This window comes from Malus domestica, chromosome 04, assembly GCF_042453785.1.
Source record: "Malus domestica chromosome 04, GDT2T_hap1".
In the NCBI taxonomy this organism is placed as follows: domain Eukaryota; kingdom Viridiplantae; phylum Streptophyta; class Magnoliopsida; order Rosales; family Rosaceae; genus Malus; species Malus domestica.
Window position 1 is genome coordinate 28,417,303 of NC_091664.1, and position 25,169 is coordinate 28,442,471.

General features: G+C 39.7%; 2 protein-coding genes across 8 annotated transcripts; one reads left to right on the forward strand and one right to left on the reverse strand.

The window, feature by feature from the left end:
• Positions 1-248: 248 nt before the first annotated feature.
• LOC103433939 (sucrose nonfermenting 4-like protein) lies at positions 249-6,198 on the forward strand. Of its 2 annotated transcripts, none has more exons than XM_029101445.2 (13): positions 249-1,151; positions 1,295-1,382; positions 2,388-2,564; positions 2,648-2,755; positions 2,866-2,925; positions 3,135-3,224; positions 3,971-4,105; positions 4,501-4,645; positions 4,712-4,885; positions 5,026-5,089; positions 5,192-5,261; positions 5,506-5,623; positions 5,724-6,198. In XM_029101445.2, the coding sequence occupies exons 1-13, from the start codon at positions 1,021-1,023 to the stop codon at positions 5,813-5,815; spliced, it is 1,452 nt and encodes a 483-aa protein (XP_028957278.1). In that variant the 5' UTR covers positions 249-1,020; the 3' UTR covers positions 5,816-6,198. The 2 variants fall into 2 exon arrangements, with proteins under 2 accessions (XP_028957278.1, XP_028957279.1); XM_029101446.2 differs by having other exon boundaries at positions 2,388-2,561.
• A 978-nt stretch (positions 6,199-7,176) lies between these two features.
• On the reverse strand, positions 7,177-25,033 carry LOC114824437 (protein ALWAYS EARLY 2). 6 transcript variants are annotated; one of them, XM_029101442.2, is made up of 20 exons: positions 24,628-25,033; positions 23,758-23,875; positions 23,570-23,668; positions 23,246-23,308; positions 23,062-23,139; positions 22,566-22,737; positions 21,669-21,928; positions 21,213-21,567; positions 20,452-20,526; positions 19,843-20,126; positions 19,665-19,721; positions 18,813-19,136; positions 18,552-18,730; positions 18,178-18,460; positions 9,441-9,647; positions 9,129-9,293; positions 8,636-8,746; positions 8,283-8,492; positions 7,781-8,068; positions 7,177-7,649 (listed from the first exon to the last, which is right to left on the reverse strand). In XM_029101442.2, the coding sequence occupies exons 2-20, from the start codon at positions 23,857-23,859 to the stop codon at positions 7,485-7,487; spliced, it is 3,477 nt and encodes a 1,158-aa protein (XP_028957275.2). In that variant the 5' UTR covers positions 23,860-23,875; positions 24,628-25,033; the 3' UTR covers positions 7,177-7,484. The 6 variants fall into 6 exon arrangements, with proteins under 6 accessions (XP_028957275.2, XP_028957273.2, XP_070676128.1 ...); XM_029101440.2 differs by having other exon boundaries at positions 8,603-8,746; positions 24,628-24,933; XM_070820027.1 differs by having other exon boundaries at positions 23,570-23,665; positions 24,628-24,855.
• Positions 25,034-25,169: the final 136 nt, after the last annotated feature.

Genomic DNA, 25,169 nt, shown 5'->3' on the forward strand with positions numbered 1-25,169 from the left:
CAGGAGAGGTTGAAATGTGTCTGTGAGTCTTTCTAATCTCTGGCAAGAGGATTGCAGTGGTGAAGCTACCATCTGGTCCTTTAAAAAAAATATACATATATATATATTGTAATTGAACTTAATTTGGAATTTTTGTATAATTGGGGCGTTATAGTACAGGTGATTAGCGAGATTGATGTCTTACTTTTACGGTAAGTTAATAAACTAAACACACATGTTATAATTAAAGTGAAATTATTACGCGATGTGCCCGCGTTTTGATATACCGAAAAGTTAGTCTAACTATTTTAATTCTTTTCTTTTACACTTTTAATTTCTATTGGGGCGTGTTTGGATGTTTTCCATTAGATTCTTCACTTTAGAGGACACACAGCTTTTGAAGATCCAAACCATACACAACGCCACATACCCCCATACTCAGCTCTCTCTCTCTCTCTCTCTCTTCAATGTTAGGGTTTTCTTCCTGTACCTTGCTGTTGTCACCCCAAAATATGCACTAAATTACAACACAACCACTATAAAAGTCGAATTCCTCCTTCTAGCTTCAGAGACACAGAGGTCTGGGATTGGATTTGGTGGGAAAGTCTCTGACTTGGGGTAGATCACAGATCAAATTGTGGAAAATACCCCGGCTTTTTGCTGGGTTTTGTGGGTTTTCATCCTGCCCGTCTGATTTGTTGACTTTTTGGATTGAGAATTTGATCAGAGGGTGGTGAGATTGAAACATATCAAATTTTGTGTTTTGGGTTTTGATTTGGTGGCACTGCATGTGCAAGCATTGAGGGTCCTCTGCTCAGTTGTGGAGGATCCCCATTACCAAGCAAGAACAAAGAGGAAAAAAAAGAGAGTGTGGTTTTCTTGAAGTGTGATTTGATAAACGGGTTCTTAAATTCTGGGGAAAATAGTTTACTGGGTTGGTGGGATTGGGGTTTTTGTGGCAAATAATCAACTGGGAAGGTGTTGAATTTTCCAGTCTGGGATTTTTCTGTAAGTTTATCTAATTACCAAATTTGGTGGGAAATGTTAGGGTCTGGTTCGGGTGCTGCACCTGCACATCAAAGCAGTAGACTTTCCGTACCAGTTTTAATTCCGTATCGGTTTGTCTGGCCTTATGGAGGAAGGAGTGTGTTTCTCAGTGGTTCTTTCACAAGGTGTGCCATGACTGATCAAATTCCAATAGTAGTTCTTGTTATTTGAGTGATAGTTGTTTTTCGTGTTTCGATGCTCAATGTATCATTGAAGATGTGATATGGATTTATATTTGATTTTTTTTTTTTTTTTTTTGTATGTACAGGTGGTTAGAACCTATACCTATGGCTCCAATGGAGGGGTGTCCAACTGTATTTCAAGTTGTTTGGAATTTGACGCCTGGATATCATCAGGTTTATTTCTCACACTAATGACTTATCAACACTGTTATACTCGGTTCAACTTGCTGAAGTTTTAAATCTTACTTATTGCCCTCATTTCAAGTTCTGTAATCATTGGTATTGCTATGAATATATTGTCATGTGATACTGTTCAGTTGAGTTTGCTTGCATAAAGGATAAGCAATGTAATATTAGGAAACAGGATTCATGAATGCTGTAACATAGTTTGTTGCGTTCTTATGTTCCGTCTAATTCTCAGAAAAAGTAAGAAATTGGCATTTCTCATTTGTTAAAGGAAGAAAATTGTTTATGTAGGAAACTCTGATTGGTTCAGCATGCACCGGTATCAGGGTTTTATTGTACAGTATGGTACTGGCTATAGATATCACCCTCGTAATCAGGGGCAGAGTGTGAACAGAACCATAAGGGTTGACTTTTTACCACAACTTAGATCGCTGAATGAAGCGAAGAAGTATATTTCTGTTAAATAAATGAAACTCAAGTGGATACTTCAAAGCTTGTCCTGCATCATTAAAATACAAGGAAAACTAATGAAAAGGGCTTGAAAACTTTGAGTTTTAACGATAAGGACAAAATAAAGGGTAAAGTGAATACTACCAGGATTGACTTTTTAGTGTAAAAATGTGGTTTTTCGTTAAAGTGAACAGTACCGGGAGCTTTTCGTTAAAGTTCCCTAAAATATATAACCTCTGAACCCCTACAAATCTGAGCTAAGATTTTGTTAATTTTTTTACCGCCCCTATATCCTTTAATGTATGTAAAGGAAAGATAATAATAACATTTCCGACATGCTTGTGGTGGTGGTAGATGTAATCTGTTCAGCTCCTAATATGTTGATACCATCTTGTGTTGCTCTCTCTCTGTGGCTGCCATAAGATATTCTCACCCAAGGTGTACATATGTTCGCTCACTGGTACATCATACAATATGTATGTGTCATACTGACATTAGATGTATGTGTCATGCTGACATTAGATGTGTTGTTTCCAATTGCAGTACAAATTTTTTGTTGATGGCCAATGGCGACATAATGAGCATCAGCCTTTTGTTAATGCGAATGGTGGAACAGTGAATACCATCTTTCTAGCTGGAGAAGATATGGTTCCTACGAGTTTTAGTCCTGAGACTTCTGGTGGGTCCAACATGGACGTAGATATGATTCCTACAAATGTAGTAAGTTTTTCACTCGTATAAGTCAAGGATTTGAGTTGTCTTGCAGTACAGAATAGGTCATGTTGTAAGGTGGTCTATTGCAGGAAACAGTTCTTAGGTTCTCACAGGCTGATCTCGATATCTCTCGACATCGTATATCAATGTTCTTGTCCAGACATACGGCTTATGAGTTGCTTCCAGAGTCAGGCAAGGTTTGAATGCTTACCCTTATGTTGGTGCCGCTATAGTAGGTAGTTTATTGGAGCTGACCACCGTGATCTGGTAAATTATCATTCGTATTTCAATTGTGTTGACATCACAGGTCATTGCCTTGGATAATAGATTACCTGTGAAGCAAGCATTCCATATCCTACATGAACAGGTGAATGTCTTTTCCACAAACACATAAACGCTTTCAAAACAAAAAGTGGGAGGGAGCTTGAATTCCCCAACTTACATAAATTGATTGTCTCTGCTCAATTTACATCAATCCCTAGGACATTTATTCCATTTAAACAGTTTCTGCTGTGGTAATAATTTGTATTTTGTACCTATCTATATCTTTGGTTACTAATTTAAGTTCCTTTTAAGGGAGTACCTGTGGCTCCTCTGTGGGATTTTGAGAAGGGCCAGTTTGTTGGAGTCCTTAGTGCGATGGACTTCATCCTAATCTTGAGAGAGGTGTGTCCCGTGTAAACCTTTTGTCATTCCTTATTGTTAATATATGCTTGTTCTAGTTCTCTATGAAACACAGTAGCATACATATACAAATAACAATCAATATATATATATATTATAGATAAACTAAGAGGCACGCATGTAACTAAGAGGTTTCTGAGCTTCAATTGTGCTACAAGGTGCATACTAATGGTTGTTCTCGTGAAGTTTCCGTTTCTGAACATTCATAATATAACGACACGTATCATCTTTCCTGCCATCATACCTAATGTTGCATCTATTTTCAAAACCTTGCTGGAGTCAATTTATGGTGCATGTGGGAGTCTGGCAACGGGTAATACAACACTTGTTACAATTTCTGGGTACACACAAACAGTCTTTGAACTGTTTAGTCTTTTTCCTTTTTCCCCATTCCATCCATACTGTTTCCTCTATTACAAACTTCTTGTTTCAAAATAACCTTCCTCACCCTGAAATTGTTTTACGCAGATCATGAATATTCATGGTGCCAATCTCAGATTGTGGTTCTTATTAAAACTTTATTCTGAAAGTGAAATGCTAAATTAAATTTATCTTATTAGCCGTTTTTCCTTGCTTGGACTGCATGCTTGATCCTTATTCCTTGAAATTTATCTTGCTCCGTGGATGCTTCTGTCCTTGGCATTTGCTTTGTTTTTTTAATTCACACACAGAGAATGCACTTCGTAGTTCCATTTTCAGTTTATTAAAATGCATGGCTCTTATGAAAGCTTGGGAATCATGGATCCAACTTGACCGAGGAAGAGCTTGAGACTCATACTGTAGCAGCATGGAAAGAGGGAAAAATAAATCTTAACAGACAACTTGATGGCAATGGGAGATACTATCCACCCCATCTTGTCTCTGTAAGTTCCTCATGAGATGTTAATTTGTATTCTTTTTTGAAGTGAAGTGTTACCCTCAGCAATTATATAATTCAGAAATTTTTACACCTTTCTAAGCCTATTGGCTAAGATCAAGTGGAGAAGATTTCATACTTTATTTAAATGTTGTCGTTTGAATAATTTTGGAAATGTGACTTAATTTGTATGCAAAGTAACTACCAATGTGCTCATGAAAATTTTCGTAATGTACAAAAATTGGAATTATGGAATATGCATGAACTGAGGGTAGTTAGATTCTGCATATTCTTTTGTGTGGGTTTTGGGGCTGAATTAAGATAAATCTTGGATTCACTGTAGGCCAAATTCATGATTTCAAATCATGTTAATGCTTATATTTGTGCTGTTTTGACATACAGGCCGGCCCTTACGATTCTCTCAAAGAAGTAGCTTTGAAAATTTTGCAAAACAAGGTGGCTACAGTTCCAATTGTCCATTCAACTTCGCAGGATGGTTTATTTCCACAACTATTGCACCTTGCTTCCCTCTGCGGAATACTAAAATGTATGTATTTCTCTAGTATATCGTTAAGCTTGCACATTTAGTTACTAATCTGTAATAAAACTTCAGGCATATGCAGGCATTTTAGACATTCTTCTAGCTCCTTGCCCATACTCCAATGTCCTATATCTGAGTTTCGTTTAGGCACATGGGTTCCAAATATTGGAGAGTCAAATGGACGGCCATTGGCAATGTTAAGACCAAATTCATCTCTTGCTGATGTCTTCTCTCTGTTGATACAAGGTTATATTTCTTCTCTTTTCTAGCTATCTGCTTCACATCTTACCTTGTTTTTATTACATTTTGTCTCCAAAATTAGCCAGATGGTTTTATTTACGTCAGTCCTGACTCATGCTTCTGTGTGGCTATATTTTCTTTCGCAGCTGACGTTAGTTCAATACCTATAGTGGATGGTAATGATTCATTGCTGGATATTTATTCACGAAGGTGAACTAATGAATTTCATTTATATTTGCATCAAGTTTTACGTAGAGCTAGTTGCTTTGTTCCATGACCAATTGTTGAATGTGCTTGTTGTATCTTCCTCAGTGATATCACTGCTTTGGCCAGAGATAAAGCTTATACACAGATTCACCTTGATGAATTGAGCATCCATCAGGTAATTGCTAAAAGTCTCGGTGTGCAACAAAAGGTTTATGTGATTACGTGAGTCCACAACTCTTGGAGTTTCAGTTGACACAAAAGCATAATGCAACCCAACCTATTAGTAGCGGAGACAAAATCACAAAATCCAAAGACAAAATGAGCTATGCAAAAATTTCTCTAGTGCAAATTTTCAGATTTGAAATGTTTGGTAATGCACACCCCTCTGAGAACTGAATGTGCCTGTCTGCATTTTGTAGGCGTTGCTACTGGGACAAGATGCGAATTCTCCTTACGGCTTCCTCAGCGGGCAGAGATGTCAGATGTGTTTGCGGTCAGATTCTTTGCATAAAGTGATGGAGCGCTTGGCTAATCCTGGTGAGTTGCTTCACCATCAAGTAATTAGCTTTCTTTGCTGTGTTTTGTTTGTGTTAGTAACAAGTTTTCTCACAAGTCACTTCCTTTGCTAATCTTTTAGGGGTCAGGAGACTTGTGATCGTGGAGGCTGGCAGCAAGCGTGTAGAAGGGATTATTTCGTTGAGCGATGTATTCAGGTTCTTGCTAGGCTAGCTTTAAACATATCGGGTACTATATACCATGACTTGGCTTTTGATGGTGGCATTGGGGGTGATTTTCCTTTTGGCGCTTTTTCGTCTTTAGTTTACACAGGCTGAATGGGTTCATTTAATCACTCAAAAGTATTTTACGAGTACGTCGTGTTTCTGAGCCTGGCCTTGTTTTAGAATAGAAATTTGAAAGAGAAAAAAATCTGTAAATTGTGAGGAGGATTCATTTTTTCCCCCTTTCTTTGGCATAAACCTTAATTACCAACTCCACCTTGCCTTCCATCTTTTTATGTTAAAGGCTTAAAGCTAATAGAATGACTTGAAAGAGAACTGTGTAAAGTGTATATGGCATGATTGGAATCCATGGTTCTTGTACTGCATTTAAAATTGGGTTTCAATGTTTAGTTTTGGTGCACATTTTTGCAATGCCCTTGTGGTGCCTTCCATCGCAAGAAACGAAACACTAGGTATTGTTCTTTGGGTTTTATTTTCTGTAATTGTATTGGATGGCATTGTAATATTGATGTGTTCTTAAATGGTCGTAGCACTGGTTTATTGAAGCATTGGCTCCTGCTGGCCATGCCCGCTGAGGTGCTGGCGAGCATGGCCAATTAGGGCCTTGTCCGCACAAGTGTCAATGGAAAGAATGGAAATGAAATGTTACAAATTTACAAGCACAAAATTTCATCTCAAATTGGGATTTTATTTTATTTTGTATGTTTTTTTTAGCAAAATCGTATCCCATTCTCTCTTAATATTTTGGAGAGATGGCCAGCAACAAGACAATTTATCTCTTAATAATTTAATATTTAACTAGTTAGGTAATAAGTTTGTTTCTGCTTTTGCAAGAGCTAAAACCTAAAAGTGCTTTTGCCTAGTTCTGGCAAAAAGTAATATAAAATGCTTCTAAAGTCAGTAACAATGGTTTTTAGATTTCTAGAAAAAAGCACTTCCAAATTTCAAGGGTTTTTTTTTTAATTTTTTAATTTTTATTTTTATGTAACATTTTATGAACTTGTTTGGAAGGGATGAGGATCCCCTCCAGATCCAAATAGTGGAGATCCTAGGGATTTTCATATCCTAGCCGTTTATCGTATATCGTGCGATCAGTTTTCGTTATGTACTATTTATGTTTAATTTTAAATAATAAAATTCAAATGATTTCTGACCGCACGATATACGATGAACGACTAGGATGTGAGGATCCCTAGGATCCCCACCATTTGGATCTAGATGGGATCTTCGTTCATTTGGAAGTACTTTTAAAACAATTGAAAACGCTTTTAGAAAATGTTTTTGACTCTCAAAAACATCTGAAGTGCTTTTATGTAAAAAGTACAAGAAGCACAACTAGTCGCTCAAACATGTCGAAAGCCATAACTTATTCAAAAACCAGAAACATAGCTGATATGCAGCTACTGGCACGAGTCTGATTGATAATCTGTTAACCAGAAACATGTACTCGTTTTTCTTTTGGCCAACGGGGCAACATCGGAGAAAAGTAGGACGGAAAACCAAGCCTTTATCGACGTATATATACACGGAACAGCTTCTAATTTACAGGCTTAAGAACCAAGAAACTCGATCTGACACGCAATTGGCAGTCAGTAAGTCTGGTCCAGAATAACTGTAGAAATCAAAACAATTCCAGGGACTGGAAGGAAGCGTCGGACTCAAGTTGGTACGAGTGCTAATATCTGAGTCTTGATTCTGCCCATGCACATTTGAATTTCTCTGTAAACTCCGACATTCTGGGGACAGCGCGGATGCAGGCTTGTCACTGCGTAATCTAATACTTGAGCAACAACGGCAGGAGGGAACTGTCGTTCTGTGCACGTCTGCACGCGGACAAGTGAAAAATGTTCAGCATAATGCAGTTAGGAATCCAGTTACAGGTAAGAAACCACCAAGGGAAAGTGAACACTAGCATTTTTCTCTACTGACCTAACTCGACACTAGCTCGGTTTACCTGTATCATGTGTACAGCCATCACGCATGCAGAGATGAGCTCCGAAAGAATCTGTGCCTCATTTTTGTCAGCGTCATGCAGCTTCGGTGCAGATGAATCACTGGTCAAGTTGGGATCTGATGTGCCAGAACTTATTTGATTGCGATGGCCCAAACTGCCATTTACTTGCTCTTGAGACCTGTTTACAGGTAATCTAGAGTCTGATGTGAAATGCTGGTTATCGATGGAATCTAGAGCCTCTCTTATTGTAACGTAGGCATCTTCCCCGCACTTCCTTGACGCCATTGCCTGTAATGATAGTGTCATTGTGTTACCGCACTAACTGCCTTCAATTTCAATACCGAAGAAAATGAAGAAAGAAAAAAGAGCAACGGCTTGGATTTTCCTCGGCAAAAAATAAAGAATACTAGTGTTTGGATTTTCAGCCATTTGATAAGATACGGCCCAAATGTAGAAGACCAATATCCTACAAACCCAAAATTACAGCACATCCAGTTCATACCTGAATAGCAGCATTAACCATCATATGTGCTTTCGATTTTGAAACTTCAACAATGTCAGCAACACTAGATCCTGACTCTTGAGAAATAGAGCTGTCGAAGGAACTCGGGCCACCATAGATGGTGGAATTGGCTGGCTGTTTCATCCAAGGAGGCAAGGAATTTGCTGGGTAAGTATTACGTTGCCTCAAATTAACCAAAGCTGAAGAAACCTGCACGTGGAAGTGAATTTTTTAGGGCCGCTACAAGGTTAAAGCAGAATATGGTGCACCAAAAACAGATGTAAAGCATGACATGATATAAATTCACGGAAGCCACATGCCTGGCCACTGGCTTCCTTTAGCTGTACAAGTACCGTGGCGTAATGCTTCTTAAAAGGCTCGCTATCTTTTAAAGAGCATTCTCCACTGTTCTGGTTTTCCAAGATGTTATTATTTGTGTTCCTAAGCTCCACCAACAATGCCTCCTAAAATTCGAAAAACAAAATCAACCCTTTCTGAGCATCGTTACAAATTCAAGGAAGATTACCAAAGAAGCTTGATGCTGAAAGATTTGCAGGGATGGATAAAGACAACACCAAGACAATTGACCAAAGTGGGAAAGGGCACCAACGACCATATTGAGGAAATTCTAGAAGACCTAAGGAGTTCAGGAGGAAGTGGCTTAAAGGTTGAAAACAGAAACAAAAGATTTACATACAGAAGACAGCTTTCAAGCCAACTAAATTTATGATAAGACACCTAAATGCATGCGAAATGCGGCATCAGAATGTTCCCATTTTGGCAATAAATTGAAATAAATTATATACATCTATTAATCAGCTTCAAGGGTAAAACAAAAGTATAAACCTTCTTATCAAGAGCCCGATTCAACTCAGAAAGAGCTCGTATATCAGCTTCCCTTGCTTGATTATGTGCGACCACCATACCAGGTTGACTATATGCTGTCTGTTGTGCCCTACCAATATCAGCCGATGCTGTTTTTGGTTGTGCTGTTGTATGAATTGCATCCTCCTGTACAAAATTTTAAGAAAATTAGTTGATTATACATGAAAACTACCATCCATACTTTCCAGAATACAAGATAAGCAGTGGATTTTATGAACTGCGAAGAGTTTTAACATAAACAAATCCACAATTTTGCTTAGTAGAAATGCTGACCTTCCCCTGCTTTATGGAGGCATTCACGGGGCTAGTTGCTTTCACCAAATGCCCACTTGAAGGAAACATCATAGGCCCTCCAAAATTTAGATTTCCATTCTTATTTGACTCCTTGGATGTAAGAAAGGATTTGTCAAAAGCAATATTCTGTCTCCTAAGAGCTTCTGGCATATTATCCAATGGGTTCAAAGGCATACAATCAACATCCTGCAAAGAAATTTTCTCATGTCATATCTCAAAATAAACAGATGGATTTTATTGATGTAGCGTTCTGATTCACTAGCTCTTGATAGCACATGAGAAATGGGAACCAAAAGAATAAAATATTAAATTATCAAGCTGCTTAGCAAACAGCAGCGTCATCTGAAATCTTCTGGGTTCATCTTCCTTCGGTTAGTATATAATTAGTACGTAATCTTTGAATGCATAACCTAAAGTTTTTGTGGTCCGTAGTCTTTATTTGAATCAACAGCCACAATTTTACTTTGAATTTCTGATAGATAAAACAATGAGCTAAACAGAAAACAAGAACATAACTCCCTAAAAGTAATAACTTGAGTGATATATCTGGTAGAACCCAATATTTAAATTACTAAAATACGGTCAAGTATCTCAATCCAAGAATCATGCACACAAATAAATCCTCAGATAGGATGGTCAAACAGTTTATCTAGCATTTGTAACTATTGACTCACTAAAGATCAAATAAGCTAGTATTTGGTGTGTGAAGATGGGTGCAAGAGTGTCAATATGTACTTTGACGAAGATGAGACTCACAAAAATATTTCCACACTGACAATAACAACAACAAACAAACAACAACAAAGCCTTTTCCCACTAAATGGGGTCGGCTATATGAATCCTAGAACGCCATTGCGCTTGGTTTTGTGTCATGTCCTCCGTTAGATCCAAGTACTCAAGTCTTTTCTTAGGGTCTCTTCCAAAGTTTTCCTAGGTCTTCCTCTACCCCTTCGGCCCTGAACCTCTGTCCCGTAGTCACATTTTCGAACCGGAGCGTCAGTAGGCCTTCTTTGCACATGTCCAAACCACCGGAACCGATTTTCTCTCATATTTCCTTCAATTTTGGCTACTCCTACTTTACCTCGGATAACCTCATTCCCAATCTTATCCTTTCTCGTGTGCCCATACATCCCACGAAGCATCCTCATCTCCGCTACACCCATTTTGTGTACGTTGATACTTCACTGCCCAACATTCTGTGCCATACATCGCTGGCCTTATTGCCGTCCTATAAAATTTTCCCTTGAACTTCAGTGGCCTACGACGGTCACACAACACGCCGGATGCACTCTTACACTTCATCCATCCAGCTTGTATTCTATGGTTGAGATCTCCATCTAATTCTCCGTTCTCTTGCAAGATAGATCCTAGGTAGCGAAAACGGTCACTTTTTGTGATCTTCGCTAGATTGCTCCGGTCATTAGTGTGAATAAGTATATAAATGGATAGAGATAGGAAAGCAAACACAAGATGTACGTGGTTCACCCAGATTGGCTACGTCCACGGAATAGAGGAGTTCTCATTAATTGTGAAGGGTTTACACAAAAGCAAACACAAGATGTACGTGGTTCACCCAGATTGGCTACGTCCACGGAATAGAGGAGTTCTCATTAATTGTGAAGGGTTTACACAAGTACATAGGTTCAAGCTCTCCTTTAATGAGTACAAGTGAATGATTTAGTACAAATGACATTAGGAAATATTGTGGGAGAATGATATCGTAGCCACGAAACTTCTAAGTACCGGAGTGTGGTATCGTCTTGACTTGCCTTATCTGTCTCATAGGTAGATGTGGCATCTTCTCTGGAAGTACTCTTCCTCCATCCAGGGGTGGTATCTGTAACTGGTGGAGATGCACAAGGTAATGTATCAATTTCACTTGAAGCTTACTTGTAGTTTCATGCTTGGTCAAGCGCGATACAAACCATGTAGTAGGAGTCCCCCAAGTCGCCGAGCTAGGGGATCTGCTGAAAGAGGTGACAGACAAGGTAAGCAATCAGAGCTCCGGCTGATTGTTCACATTCTCCCTATCTTGCAGGCAGCATGAAGGATAAAGAGAAGAAAAATGAGGAGAGATGATATGGGATACTTTTGCTTTTGAAGAAGTAACTTTCCACAGGCTTATTCTTGAACTGGGCTGGAGGGTCTTCTGGTTTCCTCCAGAGTATAAGGCCGACTGAAGAATTTGAGGGTCAAAATAAGTTCATCAAATCTAGAATACGTTCGACCCTGCTGATATGGGATACTTTTGCTTTTGACAGAGTAGTGGATGTATCGGATGTATCGGCACGTGTGCTGTTACGCTTGTCTCCACATGCTTCCTTGTATCCTTCTCACTTGCCCTATTTGTTCCTCAGGCAGATGCGGTATCTTCCCTGGAAGCATAAGATTTTGAAGATGAGTACTCGAGAGCAATGCCAGGTAAGTAATCAGGTAAGGGGTTCCAGGCAGTCAGTTCCTGGCTGGAAGCTTGATTCCAAGTGCTGACTGATTGCTCTCTTTCTCCTTGTCTTGCAGGTAAGAACAAGGCCAAAGGAAAAGACAGGGAAAAAGCATGATATGGGATACTCTTGCTTTTAACCCTGATGATATGAGATATTCTTGCTCTAGTATAGCTTGTTTACAGAGGTATTATCGAGGGGAAAGAAAGCTGAATATTTCGAAAGGCTTCGTTGGGAGTGCCCTCTCAGATAAGAGAAAGGGTTGAGCATTTTTGCAGGTCTGCCTGTCCGTTAGGGATGGAGGTCGACATATATAGGAGTCTCCCTAACATCAAGTAATAATGCTATTCCTTTACCCTGCTTGGTTATAGCACGGTAGTGGGAGCTGCCAACTTCACATGTTTTAACCCTGTCAGAGCACTTTGAAAAAGTGGTCTGTGGTATCTGGAAAGCTGATGTTGCGTGTGAAGATTACAGACAAGCTTTATCCAAGGAGATCCAGCTCTTGAAGTTGGGAAAGTGGTGCCTCTTCGATTTTCGAACAAGCAATCCTGTCGGGGATCTGGCTCTCGAGATTCGGAGAACGATGCCTCTTCGATTTTTGAGAAAGCAATCCTGCTGGGGGTCTGGCTCTCGAGATTCGGAGAGCGGTGTCTCTTCGATTTTTGAGAAAGTAATCATGTTGGGAGTCTGGCTCTCGAGATTCGGAGGGCGGTGCCTCTTCGATTTTGGAGCAAGCAATCTTGTTGGGAGTGTTTTCTCGAATGTGAGTAAAGGTTGGACGTGTTTACTAGTCTACCTTGCCACGAAGCACAGAGGTTGACACACAGGGACTTTCCAATTATCCAGCAGTGGTACTGTTCCTTTACCCTCTCTTCGATTTTTGAGAAAGGAATCATGTTGGGAGTCTGGCTCTCAAGATTCGGAAGGCGGTGCCTCTTCGATTTTGGAGCAAGCAATCTTGTTGGGAGTGTTTTCTCGAATGTGAGTAAAGGTTGGGCATGTTTGCTAGTCTACCTTGCCACGAAACACAAAGGTTGACACACAGGGACTTTCCAATTATCCAGCAGTGGTACTGTTCCTTTACCCTCTCTTCGATTTTTGAGAAAGTAATCATGTTGGGAGTCTGGCTCTCGAGATTCGGAGGACGGTGCCTCTTCGATTTTGGAGCAAGCAATCTTGTTGGGAGTGTTTTCTCGAATGTGAGTACAGGTTGGGCATGTTTGCTAGTCTACCTTGCCACGAAGCACAGAGGTTGACACACCGAGACTTTCCAATTATCCAGCAGTGGTACTGTTCCTTTACCCTTGTGGGTAATAATATGGTAGCTAGACCTTCAAAATTTATGTGTTTAAACTTTGTTAGTGTTGTTTCTTTGCAATTCTTTTACCCTTCTTGGTCAGAGCGATGTAGTGGGAGCTGCAAGCTTCACGTGTCTCAACTTTGTCAGAGAACTTTGGCAAAGTTATATGTGGTACCCATGAGCTACTGTTGCGTGTGGGAAGTGGGTGATTGAACAGTACGATTCATGTGCTTTCTACTTCGTCAGAAATTTTCGACAGAATGCCCATAGTTTCCGCAAAGCTGAGTGTGCGTGTGACAGGTGCTGACAAGGCTGGAAAAGTAGGTGCCTCTTCGATTTTTGAGATCGGCCCTCGTGGTCTCTGAGCATCCCAGCTTTTGAGAAAGCAAGCCTCTTCGATTTCTGAGATCGGCCTTCGTGGTCTTTGAGCAGCCCAGCTTTTGAGAAAGCAAACGCCTCTTCGATTTCTGAGATCGACCCTCGTGGTCTCTGAGCAGCCCAGCTTTTGAGAAAGCAAACGCCTCTTCGATTTCTGAGCAGGCGCCTCTTCGATTTCTGAAGCTTCGTCGAGTGCAGATTTTAATAGGGGCTGACATTAAGTTCCAAAGCACACTTGAATATCCACCAGTAGAAGCTCCATTCTTGCACTTCTAAGATCTTGATTTGTCCGACCTCTTCTCTCTTCAACACCTTTGAAAATGTCTGGCCTCTCCGACCGTCGTTTTGACTTGAACCTTTTTGAAGAGGCAGCCCCGCCTTCTCCAGACAACATATGGCGCCCATCCTTCGTCTCCCCTACTGGTCCTCTTACCGTTGGGGATTCCGTGATGAAGAATGATATGACCGCTGCGGTAGTGGCCAGGAACCTTCTCACTCCCAAAGATAACAGACTACTTTCCAAACGGTCTAATGAGTTGGCTGTTAAGGATTCTCTGGCTCTCAGTGTTCAGTGTGCAGGTTCTGTGTCTAATATGGCTCAACGCCTATTTGCTCGAACCCGCCAAGTTGAATCATTGGCGGCTGAAGTGATGAGTCTCAAACAGGAGATTAGAGGGCTCAAGCATGAGAATAAACAGTTGCACCGGCTCGCACATGACTATGCTACAAACATGAAGAGGAAGCTTGACCAGATGAAGGAATCTGATGGTCAGGTTTTACTTGATCATCAGAGATTTGTGGGTTTGTTCCAAAGGCATTTATTGCCTTCGTCTTCTGGGGCTGTACCGCGTAATGAAGCTCCAAATGATCAACCTCTGATGCCTCCTCCTTCTAGGGTTTTGTCCAGTACTGAGGCTCCGAATGATCCTCCTCCGGTGCCTTCTCTTTCTGGGGCTCTACCGCCTGCTGAGACTTCTCCTAAGCAACCTTTGTGAAGGCTCCCTCTTGTTTGTTTATTTTGACTCAAGTATATGTACATATTTGTAACTTATCGGGGATATCAATAAATAAGCTTTCCTTCATTTCAACGTATTGTGTTAAATACACCAAAGCCTTCTTCGCTAAGTTCTTTGAATTTTCTTTTGTTGAAGCTTGTATGTTGAAGCTTTGTGAGTGGAGCATATAGGTTGAGGTAGTGTTCCCTTAATTTCCCGAGTGAGGAAAACTTCTTGGTTGGAGACTTGGAAAATCCAAGTCACTGAGTGGGATCGGCTATATGAATCTTAGAACGCCATTGTGTTCTGTCCTGTGTCATGTCCTCCGTTAGATCCAAGTACTCTAAGTCTTTTCTTAGGGTCTCTTCCAAAGTTTTCCTAGGTCTTCCTCTGCCCCTTCGGCCCTGAACCTCTGTCCCATAGTCGCATCTTCTAATCGGAGCGTCAGTAGGCCTTCTTTGCACATGTCCAAACCACCGTAACCGATTTTCTCTCATCTTTCCTTCAATTTCGGCTACTCCTACTTTACCCCGGATATCCTCATTCCTAATCTTATCCTTTCTCGTGTGCCCACACATCCAACGAAGCATCCTCATCTCCGCTACACCCATTTTGTGTACGTGTTGATGCTTCACCGCCCAACATTCTGTGCCATACAGCATCGCCGGCCTTATTGCCGTCCTATAAAATTTTCCCTTGAGCTTCAGTGGCATACGGCGGTCACACAACACGCCGGATGCACTCTTCCACTTCATCCATCCAGCTTGTATTCTATGGTTGAGATCTCCATCTAATTCTCCGTTCTTTTGCAAGATAGATCCTAGGTAACGAAAACGGTCGCTCTTTGGTATTTCTTGATCTTCGATCCTCACCCCTAACTCGTTTTGGCCTCCATTTGCACTGAACTTGCACTCCATATATTCTGTCTTTGATCGGCTTAGGCGAAGACCTTTAGATTCCAACACTTCTCTCCAAAGGTTAAGCTTTGCATTTACCCCTTCCTGAGTTTCATCTATCAACACTATATCGTCTGCGAAAAGCATACACCAAGGAATATCACCTTGAATATGTCCTGTTAACTCATCCATTACCAACACAAAAAGGTAAGGACTTAAGGATGAGCCTTGATGTAATCCTACAGTTATGGGAAAGCTTTCGATTTGTCCTTCATGAGTTCTTACGGCAGTCTTTGCTCCTTCATACATATCCTGTATAGCTTGGATATATGCTACTCGTACTCCTTTCTTCTCTAAAATCCTCCAAAGAATGTCTCTTGGGACCCTATCATACGCTTTTTCCAAATCTATAAAGACCATGTGTAAATCCTTTTTCCCATCTCTATATCTTTCCATCAATCTTCGTAAGAGATAGATTGCCTCCATGGTTGAGCGCCCTGGCATGAACCCGAATTGGTTGTCCGAAACCCGTGTCTCTTGCCTCAATCTATGCTCAATGACTCTCTCCCAGAGCTTCATTGTATGACTCATTAGCTTAATACCCCTATAGTTCATGCAATTTTGTACATCGCCCTTATTCTTGTAGATAGGCACCAAAGTGCTCATTTGCCACTCATTCGGCATCTTCTTCGTTTTCAAAATCCTATTGAAAAGGTTAGTGAGCCATGTTATACCTGTCTCTCCCAAAACTTTCCACACTTCGATTGGTATATCGTCTGGGCCTACTGCTTTTCTATGCTTCATCTTCTTCAAAGCTACACCCACTTCTTCCTTCCGGATTCTACGATAAAAAGAGTAGTTTCTACACTCTTCTGAGTTACTCAACTCCCCTAAAGAAGCACTCATTTCATGTCCTTCATTGAAAAGATTATGAAAATAACCTTTCCATCTGTCTTTAACCGCGTTCTCTGTAGCAAGAACCTTTCCATCCTCATCCTTGATGCACCTCACTTGGTTTAGGTCCCTTGTCTTCTTGTCCCTTGCTCTAGCTAGTTTATAGATATCCAACTCTCCTTCTTTGGTATCTAGTCGCTTATACATATCGTCATAAGCCGCTAACTTAGCTTCTCTCACAGCTTTCTTCGCCTCTTGCTTCGCTTTTCTATACCTTTCACCATTTTCATCGGTCCTATCCTTGTATAAGGCTTTACAACATTCCTTCTTAGCCTTCACCTTTGCTTGTACCTCCTCATTCCACCACCAAGATTCCTTTTGGTGTGGGGCAAAGCCCTTGGACTCTCCTAATACCTCTTTTGCTACTTTTCGGATACAACTAGCCATGGAATCCCACATTTGGTTAGCTTCCCCCTCTCTATCCCACACACACTGGGTGATTACTTTCTCTTTGAAAATGGCTTGTTTTTCTTCTTTTAGATTCCACCATCTAGTCCTTGGGCACTTTCAAGTCTTGTTCTTTTTTCTCACTCTTTTAATATGTACATCCATCACCAACAAGCGATGTTGATTAGCCACGCTCTCTCCTGGTATAACTTTGCAATCCTTACAAGTTATACGATCCCCTTTCCTCATTAGAAGAAAATCTATTTGTGTTTTTGACGACCCACTCTTGTAGGTGATCACATGTTCTTCTCTCTTCTTAAAGAAGGTGTTGGCTAAGAAGAGATCATATGCCATTGCAAAATCCAAGATAGCTTCCCCATCCTCGTTTCTCTCCCCAAAACCATGGCCACCATGAAAACCTCCATAGTTGCCTGTCTCCCTGCCCACGTGTCCATTTAAATCTCCTCCTATAAATAACTTCTCTGTCTGAGCAATTCCTTGCACCAAGTCTCCAAGGTCTTCCCAAAATTTCTCCTTCGAACTCGTATCCAACCCTACTTGAGGTGCGTACGCACTAATCACATTGATAAGTTCTTGTCCTATTACAATCTTGATTGCCATGATTCTATCTCCTACCCTCTTGACATCTACAACATCTTGTGTCAAGGTCTTGTCCACGATGATGCCAACACCGTTTCTCGTTCTATTTGTGCCCGAATACCATAGTTTAAACCCTGAGTTTTCTAGATCCTTTGCCTTACGACCAACCCACTTAGTTTCTTGTAGGCACATAATATTTATCCTTCTCCTCACCATAACTTCTACTACTTCCATAGATTTTCCCGTCAAGGTTCCTATATTCCACGTTCCTAAACGCATTTTGCTCTCTTGAACTCTACCCTTCTGTCCTAGCTTCTTCACCCTTCCCCGTCTAATAGGATCAAAGTACTTCTTTTGTGTGTCCCGTGTAAAGTTGATAGGAGCATATGCTCCCAAACAACTTTGAGTGGAGTCGTTCGAAAAGAAGTTTCTATAGCCCCCTTGCTCATTTAACACTGCATCCGGGTGCCGATGGAGATACAGCGACCCTTGCTCACTTATCACTGTGCTCAGGCCACACAGCGCGCCACTTACGGGTGACGCCCTAGCTTTAGCGCGATTTCGTTCTGGATTCATTTTCATAAGGATTCGACGTGATCATGGAGTGCCGGCTGTCGACTACCTGACACCCTCCCCCTCCTCCTTTATCCGGGCTTGGGACCGGCAATGTAAGATAAACTTACACGGCGGAGTTTTCCACACTGACAATACGCATACAAAATGGAAAGAATGACATGTAGACAAGTTAAAAGAATCCCCTACCATGACAAATTCAACTCCTATATCTGGACGGTCAAACTGAACCCTGCACTTATCATGATCAACAGTGAGCACACTTCCATCATGAACTTCTCTTGTTTTAGGATGTAGAGCAATTACTCGTTGCCCAACTGATAAAGGTCTTGCTAAATCTGTTGGGAGTCCTTCCCTAACACCAGTACGAAGCTCAGCATAATGTTTCCTCACAGATTCCCGATATTGTTTAAGTTTCTCCCTTTCTTCATGTAGAAAGTGCTCAGAAAACCTTCGAGGTTTGCCAAGGGAACTGCAATGTAGAGAAAGCAATGAAACAATCTTCAGTTAATATTTTCACAATTCACATACCATATTCTATCTAAACTAGTTGAAATATGTACCTTCTAATGACACCCCATTCAACACGAGTTAGTCTCGGAATGTGTCCCAGTCCAACATGATTTAAGTACTCCTCAAACTCCCTTTTGGCAAACCAAGGGTAGTCAAGTGCGCTATAAAACCACTCAAAAGTGCACCATCTATGTACTAAATGTGATGACAAGCAACAAGAGATCTTTTCCTGCAAATTGGTTATATGAGAAAAGAATACTTTGGTTTTAAACATGGAAAAATTTACAGAAAAATAGGGAGCATGACTTTACCTTTAGATGGAGTGCTCTGTCCGGCACTGAGTTTGAGCGTGTGATAAGTTGATTTTTCAATTTTTTCTCACAAGACTTCTCTTTGGGGTGCAACGTTCTGGGAATATACATTTTACGTCTACTTGTTCGTTTCGTTGGCAAATTAACTTGGCTTGAAGTGGGAGCTTGTGCGGTCGATCCTGTTAAATCAGTCACTGTACGCCTATGATCGCTATTCAAAGATCCTTCCAATGATCTGGCTGATTTCCATTGTTTTGAAGGAGTAGAGATTTGATTGGTGCGTTTTCCTTTAGTCACTGGTTTATTTTCTTCTTCACCACAGCCCTACAACATATAGCATGGGAAATGAAGTAAGACATAACTCAAACAAAATGACAGGTAAACAATCATTTACTTTCATTCAATATAACGTCCAGCTCAAAAGATCCACAATTTGAAGCTATACTGTATGTGTATATATTGTCCTGATGGAAATGGACTGTTACTACGTTTGGTGCAGAAAAAGGACCATAAATGCAAGTGAAAACTAAAAACATACTAAAATTTATCATGTTGAAAATGATACTTCTTATTGGATAACACAAATATATAATTATATATTTCAAAATATCCAACAAACTTACTACCATTTTATACAATGGTACAAATATAATACATTTATATAATGGTCATATCCTATTCTTTCAAGAATTGCTATATTGTTATATTATTATCATATGGCTATCCATGCTTCATATATAGGCCCATAGCTACAAGACTTCGAATCCAAAAAGTAACCACAAAATATTGGCTCTCAACAGAAGACAGGAGAAAACATGTGCAAATGTGAAGAAAGATTATCAGCATACATACCTCAGTCTTTGAAGATTCATTCATATCAGAATCCATATGAGCATCAGCATTTGATATCTGAACGTGAACAAGAATTGTCGTTCGTCACCAAATAAACAAAAAGTTTATGAAAAAAATTAAGGTAAGAGAGATTCTAAGAAAATTTAAATTGATAATCAACCTTCATTGGTATGTTTACCTTTGGTATCGAAGACTTCCGTTTCCTTTTCAATATTTTAGTGGTAGACAGAAGCTGTTGTTCCGATTCAGAGACAGTATTCATATCAACTGCCGGATCCCTCCCAAGTTTGGATTTTTTGGAATTGGTACCCTCAACTCCAGAAATTGTGTAAGGCACTCTATGTTTTGCGCTGGGGATTTTATTTTTGTTTCTGAATTGGATTGTAGATGTGGCTTCGGGGACACTAAATTTATCTTCCGCATCAACATTTGCTCCTTCATCTTTCAACTGGACAGATGATCCTATATCCAACAAATAAGGATAACATCATACTTTACAAGAAAACATTTGATCATTTAACCATGCATAATAGATGTGCAAAATTAACTATTGCACCCAGATAAAAACATGAATCCCGAGAACAAAGTGCAGTTTAAAACGCTGCACTAAACTATTATTTCATGAATTCATTTAAGTCATTTTTCTTCAAATTTATCCATCCTCTAAATGCAAATGGACGTCCCAATAAAGTTATAAGTTGATACCTGTTGTCTATTCTCCCTATATATAGATAAAATGTCTCACTAACACCCATCCAGGAAATTTCCTAAGCAACAATCTACATACCAGATTCCTTTGAGTCCGGCATCATCAGAGACAAATCAGCTAAAGTTTGCAGAGCATCCAAGCATGAGCTTTCATCTGCGAGAAGAAGAATTGCAATATCAATACATCGTTAAAAGACATAAACAGCAAACCTCAATACATATAGCAGGTTGTAAACCTCAAGCTGCAGAAGTAAGGATATATAGTACATGGTACTAAAAATTAAAAAAAAAAATGCAATTGCTGGAATTCAAAATTAAAATGGTTATTAAAGGTGCCTGTGCAATTAGGTATGTCTATGCCCCTGATTGTCATATTAACATATTGTATGCATAAATAATATGCACAAATAATACGTAAATGTACAAAAATATGGTTGGATTCAGTGTTTGTCCTCTAGGTTTTAAAATCATATCTGAAATCAGCACAAATAATATGTAAATGTAAAACAATGTGACTGAATTGTACTTCAACAACCACTACTTCTCATAATTTTAAGAAACAAGCACTTGCATTCCTTTCCAGTTCCTGTATATGGCAGTGTCTCCTAACAAGTTAAGTTCGTTACAGACTTCAAACAGAAAAGGACAAACAAAACTCCAAAACAAAGAAAAACCATATTCTGGAAGATAAAGATTAACATCATGCCATTTATTTCAACTTTCAATTGCATGAAAAGAAAAAGAAGAAGAAAGTAACAATTAAATAGTCATCATTCTCCAAAGATATATGAAAGACTTTAGAACAGGAAAACAATATATAATGTGCGTAAGCAAAATTACCTCCAAAATAAAGTTTCTTGCTCTCCTTCCTTTGACCTTGTGGAGAAGGTCGTTCCCCTTTTATATTTGAAACTTCACTATCATCTATCGCCCTAGAACTTACATTAAGTCCTTCAGTGCCACTGCATGCTTCCCCACCATCATCAAACTGATGATTCCCACTGTGTTTAACTTTCTCTCTCTTTTTATACAACTTGTTCACCTTCGAAGGCATTTCTACTGTACCTACACCTTCTAACAAATCTCCGGCATCGTCTCCAGTTTCAGCGCCCCCACTTCCTGAACTACCTTCCAACCAGTCTTCATCCACTGAAGCACGATGAAGATTGGCACGAGCTTTTCCTGGTGGTGGATGCTATATTACAAAAACAAAAGAGAATCAAATCATTCAGTTCAAAATCTCTATGAATAAGGCAACAAATGTAGGGCCAGAACAAGTGAAGCCATATTATGTACCATTCTTCCTGAGCTCTGGACAGAAGAAGATTTTATATGCACAGGTCTTCCGTATGGCGTTTGAGAAACTTGGGGAGAGCCTCCTCTTTGCGAAGCCTCAGTCAATAATGCTGCCACATGTGCAATATCATCATCATTGTCTCCCTCTGACTTCCGACCCCTTTTAATTGGAGAAACATAAGCTTCCCTATCATCTTTCTTATGTGGATATGAAATTGGGACTCGAGGCGTCCTCTTTCCAACTGCACGAGGCTGGTCACCTGATAAAAATTTGCGTCAAAAGAACAGAAGGCAAGCTTCAGATGATAATCATTTTTCTATTATGTACATCATCAGAAAAAATATTCAAGACAGTTCCCATGATCATATACTGACACCAAACAAAAATATGAACTAGCAAGTAAACATTTTCCAATTGTTTTTAATTTCTGTGGATTCTCATGAGCACTAAGAAAACATCTCCTTCCAAAGAATAAAATAATTTACTACTACACTGAAATTTAGGTTTCAAACATGGAAAAGAAATTCTAAACAAATATGACTACATTAGTCACAGTCAAAATCAATCAATCAATCACTGAAACCATTTGAGCATCATTGGGTAGCAATAAAATTATCGCAGAAGACCTTCCAACCTATCAAAAGAAGCCCCAACCCTCACTCTCCCCCACCAAAACAAGGAAAAAAGTTCTTCCACCTTCTATGGTATCACATATTCAACAAACCAAACTTTTTATGTTACTTTTCTTATTCCCTATCAGGTTTAACTCTGTAATCAGCATATTAATCTTCAGCCTTGCAAAAGAAAAGGATATGAGGTAAAAGAACAATTAGTACACAGATATAAATATAGTTGATTAAGCACCAGTATGATGTTCATCACATAAGGTATCATACCATCAAGCTTTCTCCTTTTTAGTAATGATAGGCATCCTTCAAGCGATGCACTTGGATGAGTGTGTAAAACATCTTTTGAGACACTAGGCTGATCTTTCCCAAGCTTGCGTTTTTGCGGTTTTCGAGAAAATCCTAAATCATCATTGCTCTCTCTTTCACTATCACTGCCTTCCTGTCAATTCAGAGGTACGAAATTGGGTTACAAAGAGACCCCTGATGAGTAGAAATATCCAAGTTCATACTAATATAGCACATACAAGACTACATAATGTGAAAAAGAAAGGAGAGCTTTAACGACACTCATTGTTTCATGTGCACTGTGACATTGTTAGTAAACTTAAGAGCCCTTGATGTGCATAAAATCATATCAACAATAACCCTAACAAGTAGTAGTTTTGGAAATTGGAATATCATCTTCAAGTATAAACCCAACATTCCAAATAATGTATAAAATCCAAAACCAGGGGACAAACTTGAAAGAGTGATCCAGTCTCACCATAACATTATAGTGATCTGTCATCATCGCTTTAAGGCCAACTACAGAAGCTGTTCCCTCTGGCAATGACAAATACGCCTGAAATCAGAAGCATAAACAATTCATATTGTCAGAAATGGTAAAAGACCACCTTATAATGAAAGTTTAATAACAAGGTTGAGGTAGTATCATGGACCACACATACTCGGTTCATATTGTAAAGAGCCTCCACCATCTCAATGCTTCTGTTGCGCACTGCAGCAGCCACCTAGAAATCCACAGAAATCAAATATCTAAAAGATAAGGGAGTAAATAAAACAGAAAGTGCATAAAAGAACAATTCATTTTAGTATAAACAACTATTAGTCAGACATTAAGGGACGCAAAATGAAATTTGCTTACAATATGATTCACCAAGTACAATGCGATTAGCCTAAAGCTGATATATGGCAATAGCACCAGCAATCAGCTTTAGTTGTCTACAAATTTCCAAAGGCAAACTGAATCAGGAAATCAAATACAAGCATACCTTCCGCCAATCTTTTCCATATTTTCTGTATGCATCATAAAAACGCTGAAGCTCTCCATTGCTCCACTGCAGTCCCAACTTATCAGACAACTTTCTCTTCTATGCAAAAATTTTGAACAAAGAAAATATCAGTTGATTTATGTAATCAGTCTTCACAAGTGCTGAAATGAAAAATAAATAGGTGTTACCCGTTGCTTCTTTTTGTTTGACCCTCCACCATATTTCTCCGGAGATGCCTCATTTACAGTTGCATACCGCTTTACACCTTTGGCTTTTCTTGTTGGGGCCATGGCAAAGTTCGCGTATCTGAAGCACATAACACAAATCAGAGAACTGCATGTGTGCCGCTGATTTAAAACATCTCCTACCCAGTGACACCAACTACAGTTCGACAACCAAATAATCGCAACAATACCTCAATCAAAAAACTAAAACAGTATGTTTTCTCTTCAAGAACAAGCCAAAACAAAAACCTCTTTTCTCTAAAACAAATTCTCCGCCCTTCTCAATATTCCAATAAGATCTATAGCATCAAACAACAAGGTACAACCACTTCAAAAAATTAATTTTTTTTGTTATCGTTGTTTTCTCATCGAAAACCAAACAGTCTGCGAAATTCAAATTCAACCTCAGCACAACGCGCACACCCGAATGAGCATCAAACAAGGTACAACCACTTCAAAAAATTTAAAAATTTCTTATCATTATTTCCTCATTGCAAACTAAATTTTCCTAAACCAAACTGTCTGCGAAATTCAAATTCAACCTCAGCACAACGCACACACCAAATTCGGATTCGGAAAAACCCTCAATTGCCCAAAATCCCACCACATTTTGAGATCGACTCCCGAAATTCAAAAACCCAATCCACATGCAATCACTGACGCCGATTAAACTGGTTCAAAAGAGCCGCTTCCCACAACCACTTCGAAAATCAGCAGAAACGAAACAAAAAAATTCAGAGCTATTTCTCAAAACCTTAACTCCCAAAATTTCAAATTATTCCGAGCCGACAACCCTTTTCAAAGCCCTAAAAGTTACAGATCGGAGGCACTTACTCGTCGTAGGGTTTATGCAGACCCGAATTGAACCATCAGGGAGATGGCAGCGGCGAGGGAGCTCTAGAGAGAGAACGTGGTTCGGAGGAGGAGAGAGAGAGAGGGACTTTTAGAGAGACAATGAGATAGAGAGGAGGCGTTGCCGCGAAACTTGAATATAAAGGTGAGAGGGCAGAGCCAGTGAAAACCTTTTTTTTTTATTTTATTTTTTTTTTGAATTTGTTTTCCATTGGAGTTTTCACAGGAGACGAGCGTAAAGGAGGGAGAGTACGGAGTTTGTATTTGTGGGGGTGATGGGATCCGTACACGTGGAGACGGTGAGGGATCTGGACGGTTTGGGTTCGGTGTTGGTGTTTGGTTTCCGTACGACTGAGTACAGGGGATTGGATTTGAAAATATTCTGGATGTGTGGTTTATCAAATTTAGTGCAATTTAAATATCAGGTAGATTCCTTTCTTATGGGTTTGGGCCAGGCTCAACTTTTGGAATACTTGGCCCAATGTCACAGGCCTTGTAATACAACTTGCGACGGGTTTTCTTTG

What these genes read in the sequence shown, in the direction of transcription:
- LOC103433939 (XM_029101445.2), top strand. Translation starts at nt 1,021, where the DNA reads ATGTTAGGGTCTGGTTCGGGTGCTGCACCTGCACATCAAAGCAGTAGA. An exon ending in TCATCCTAATCTTGAGAGAG is followed by an intron (nt 3,225 to 3,970) that starts GTGTGTCCCGTG and finishes CTCTTATGAAAG; the next exon opens with CTTGGGAATCATGGATCCAA. An exon ending in ATGAATTGAGCATCCATCAG is followed by an intron (nt 5,262 to 5,505) that starts GTAATTGCTAAA and finishes TGCATTTTGTAG; the next exon opens with GCGTTGCTACTGGGACAAGA.
- LOC114824437 (XM_029101440.2), bottom strand. Translation starts at nt 23,859, where the DNA reads ATGGCCCCAACAAGAAAAGCCAAAGGTGTAAAGCGGTATGCAACTGTA. An exon ending in CAGATCACTATAATGTTATG is followed by an intron (nt 22,738 to 23,061) that starts GTGAGACTGGAT and finishes CTGAATTGACAG; the next exon opens with GAAGGCAGTGATAGTGAAAG. An exon ending in GAATGGGGTGTCATTAGAAG is followed by an intron (nt 18,461 to 18,551) that starts GTACATATTTCA and finishes TCTACATTGCAG; the next exon opens with TTCCCTTGGCAAACCTCGAA.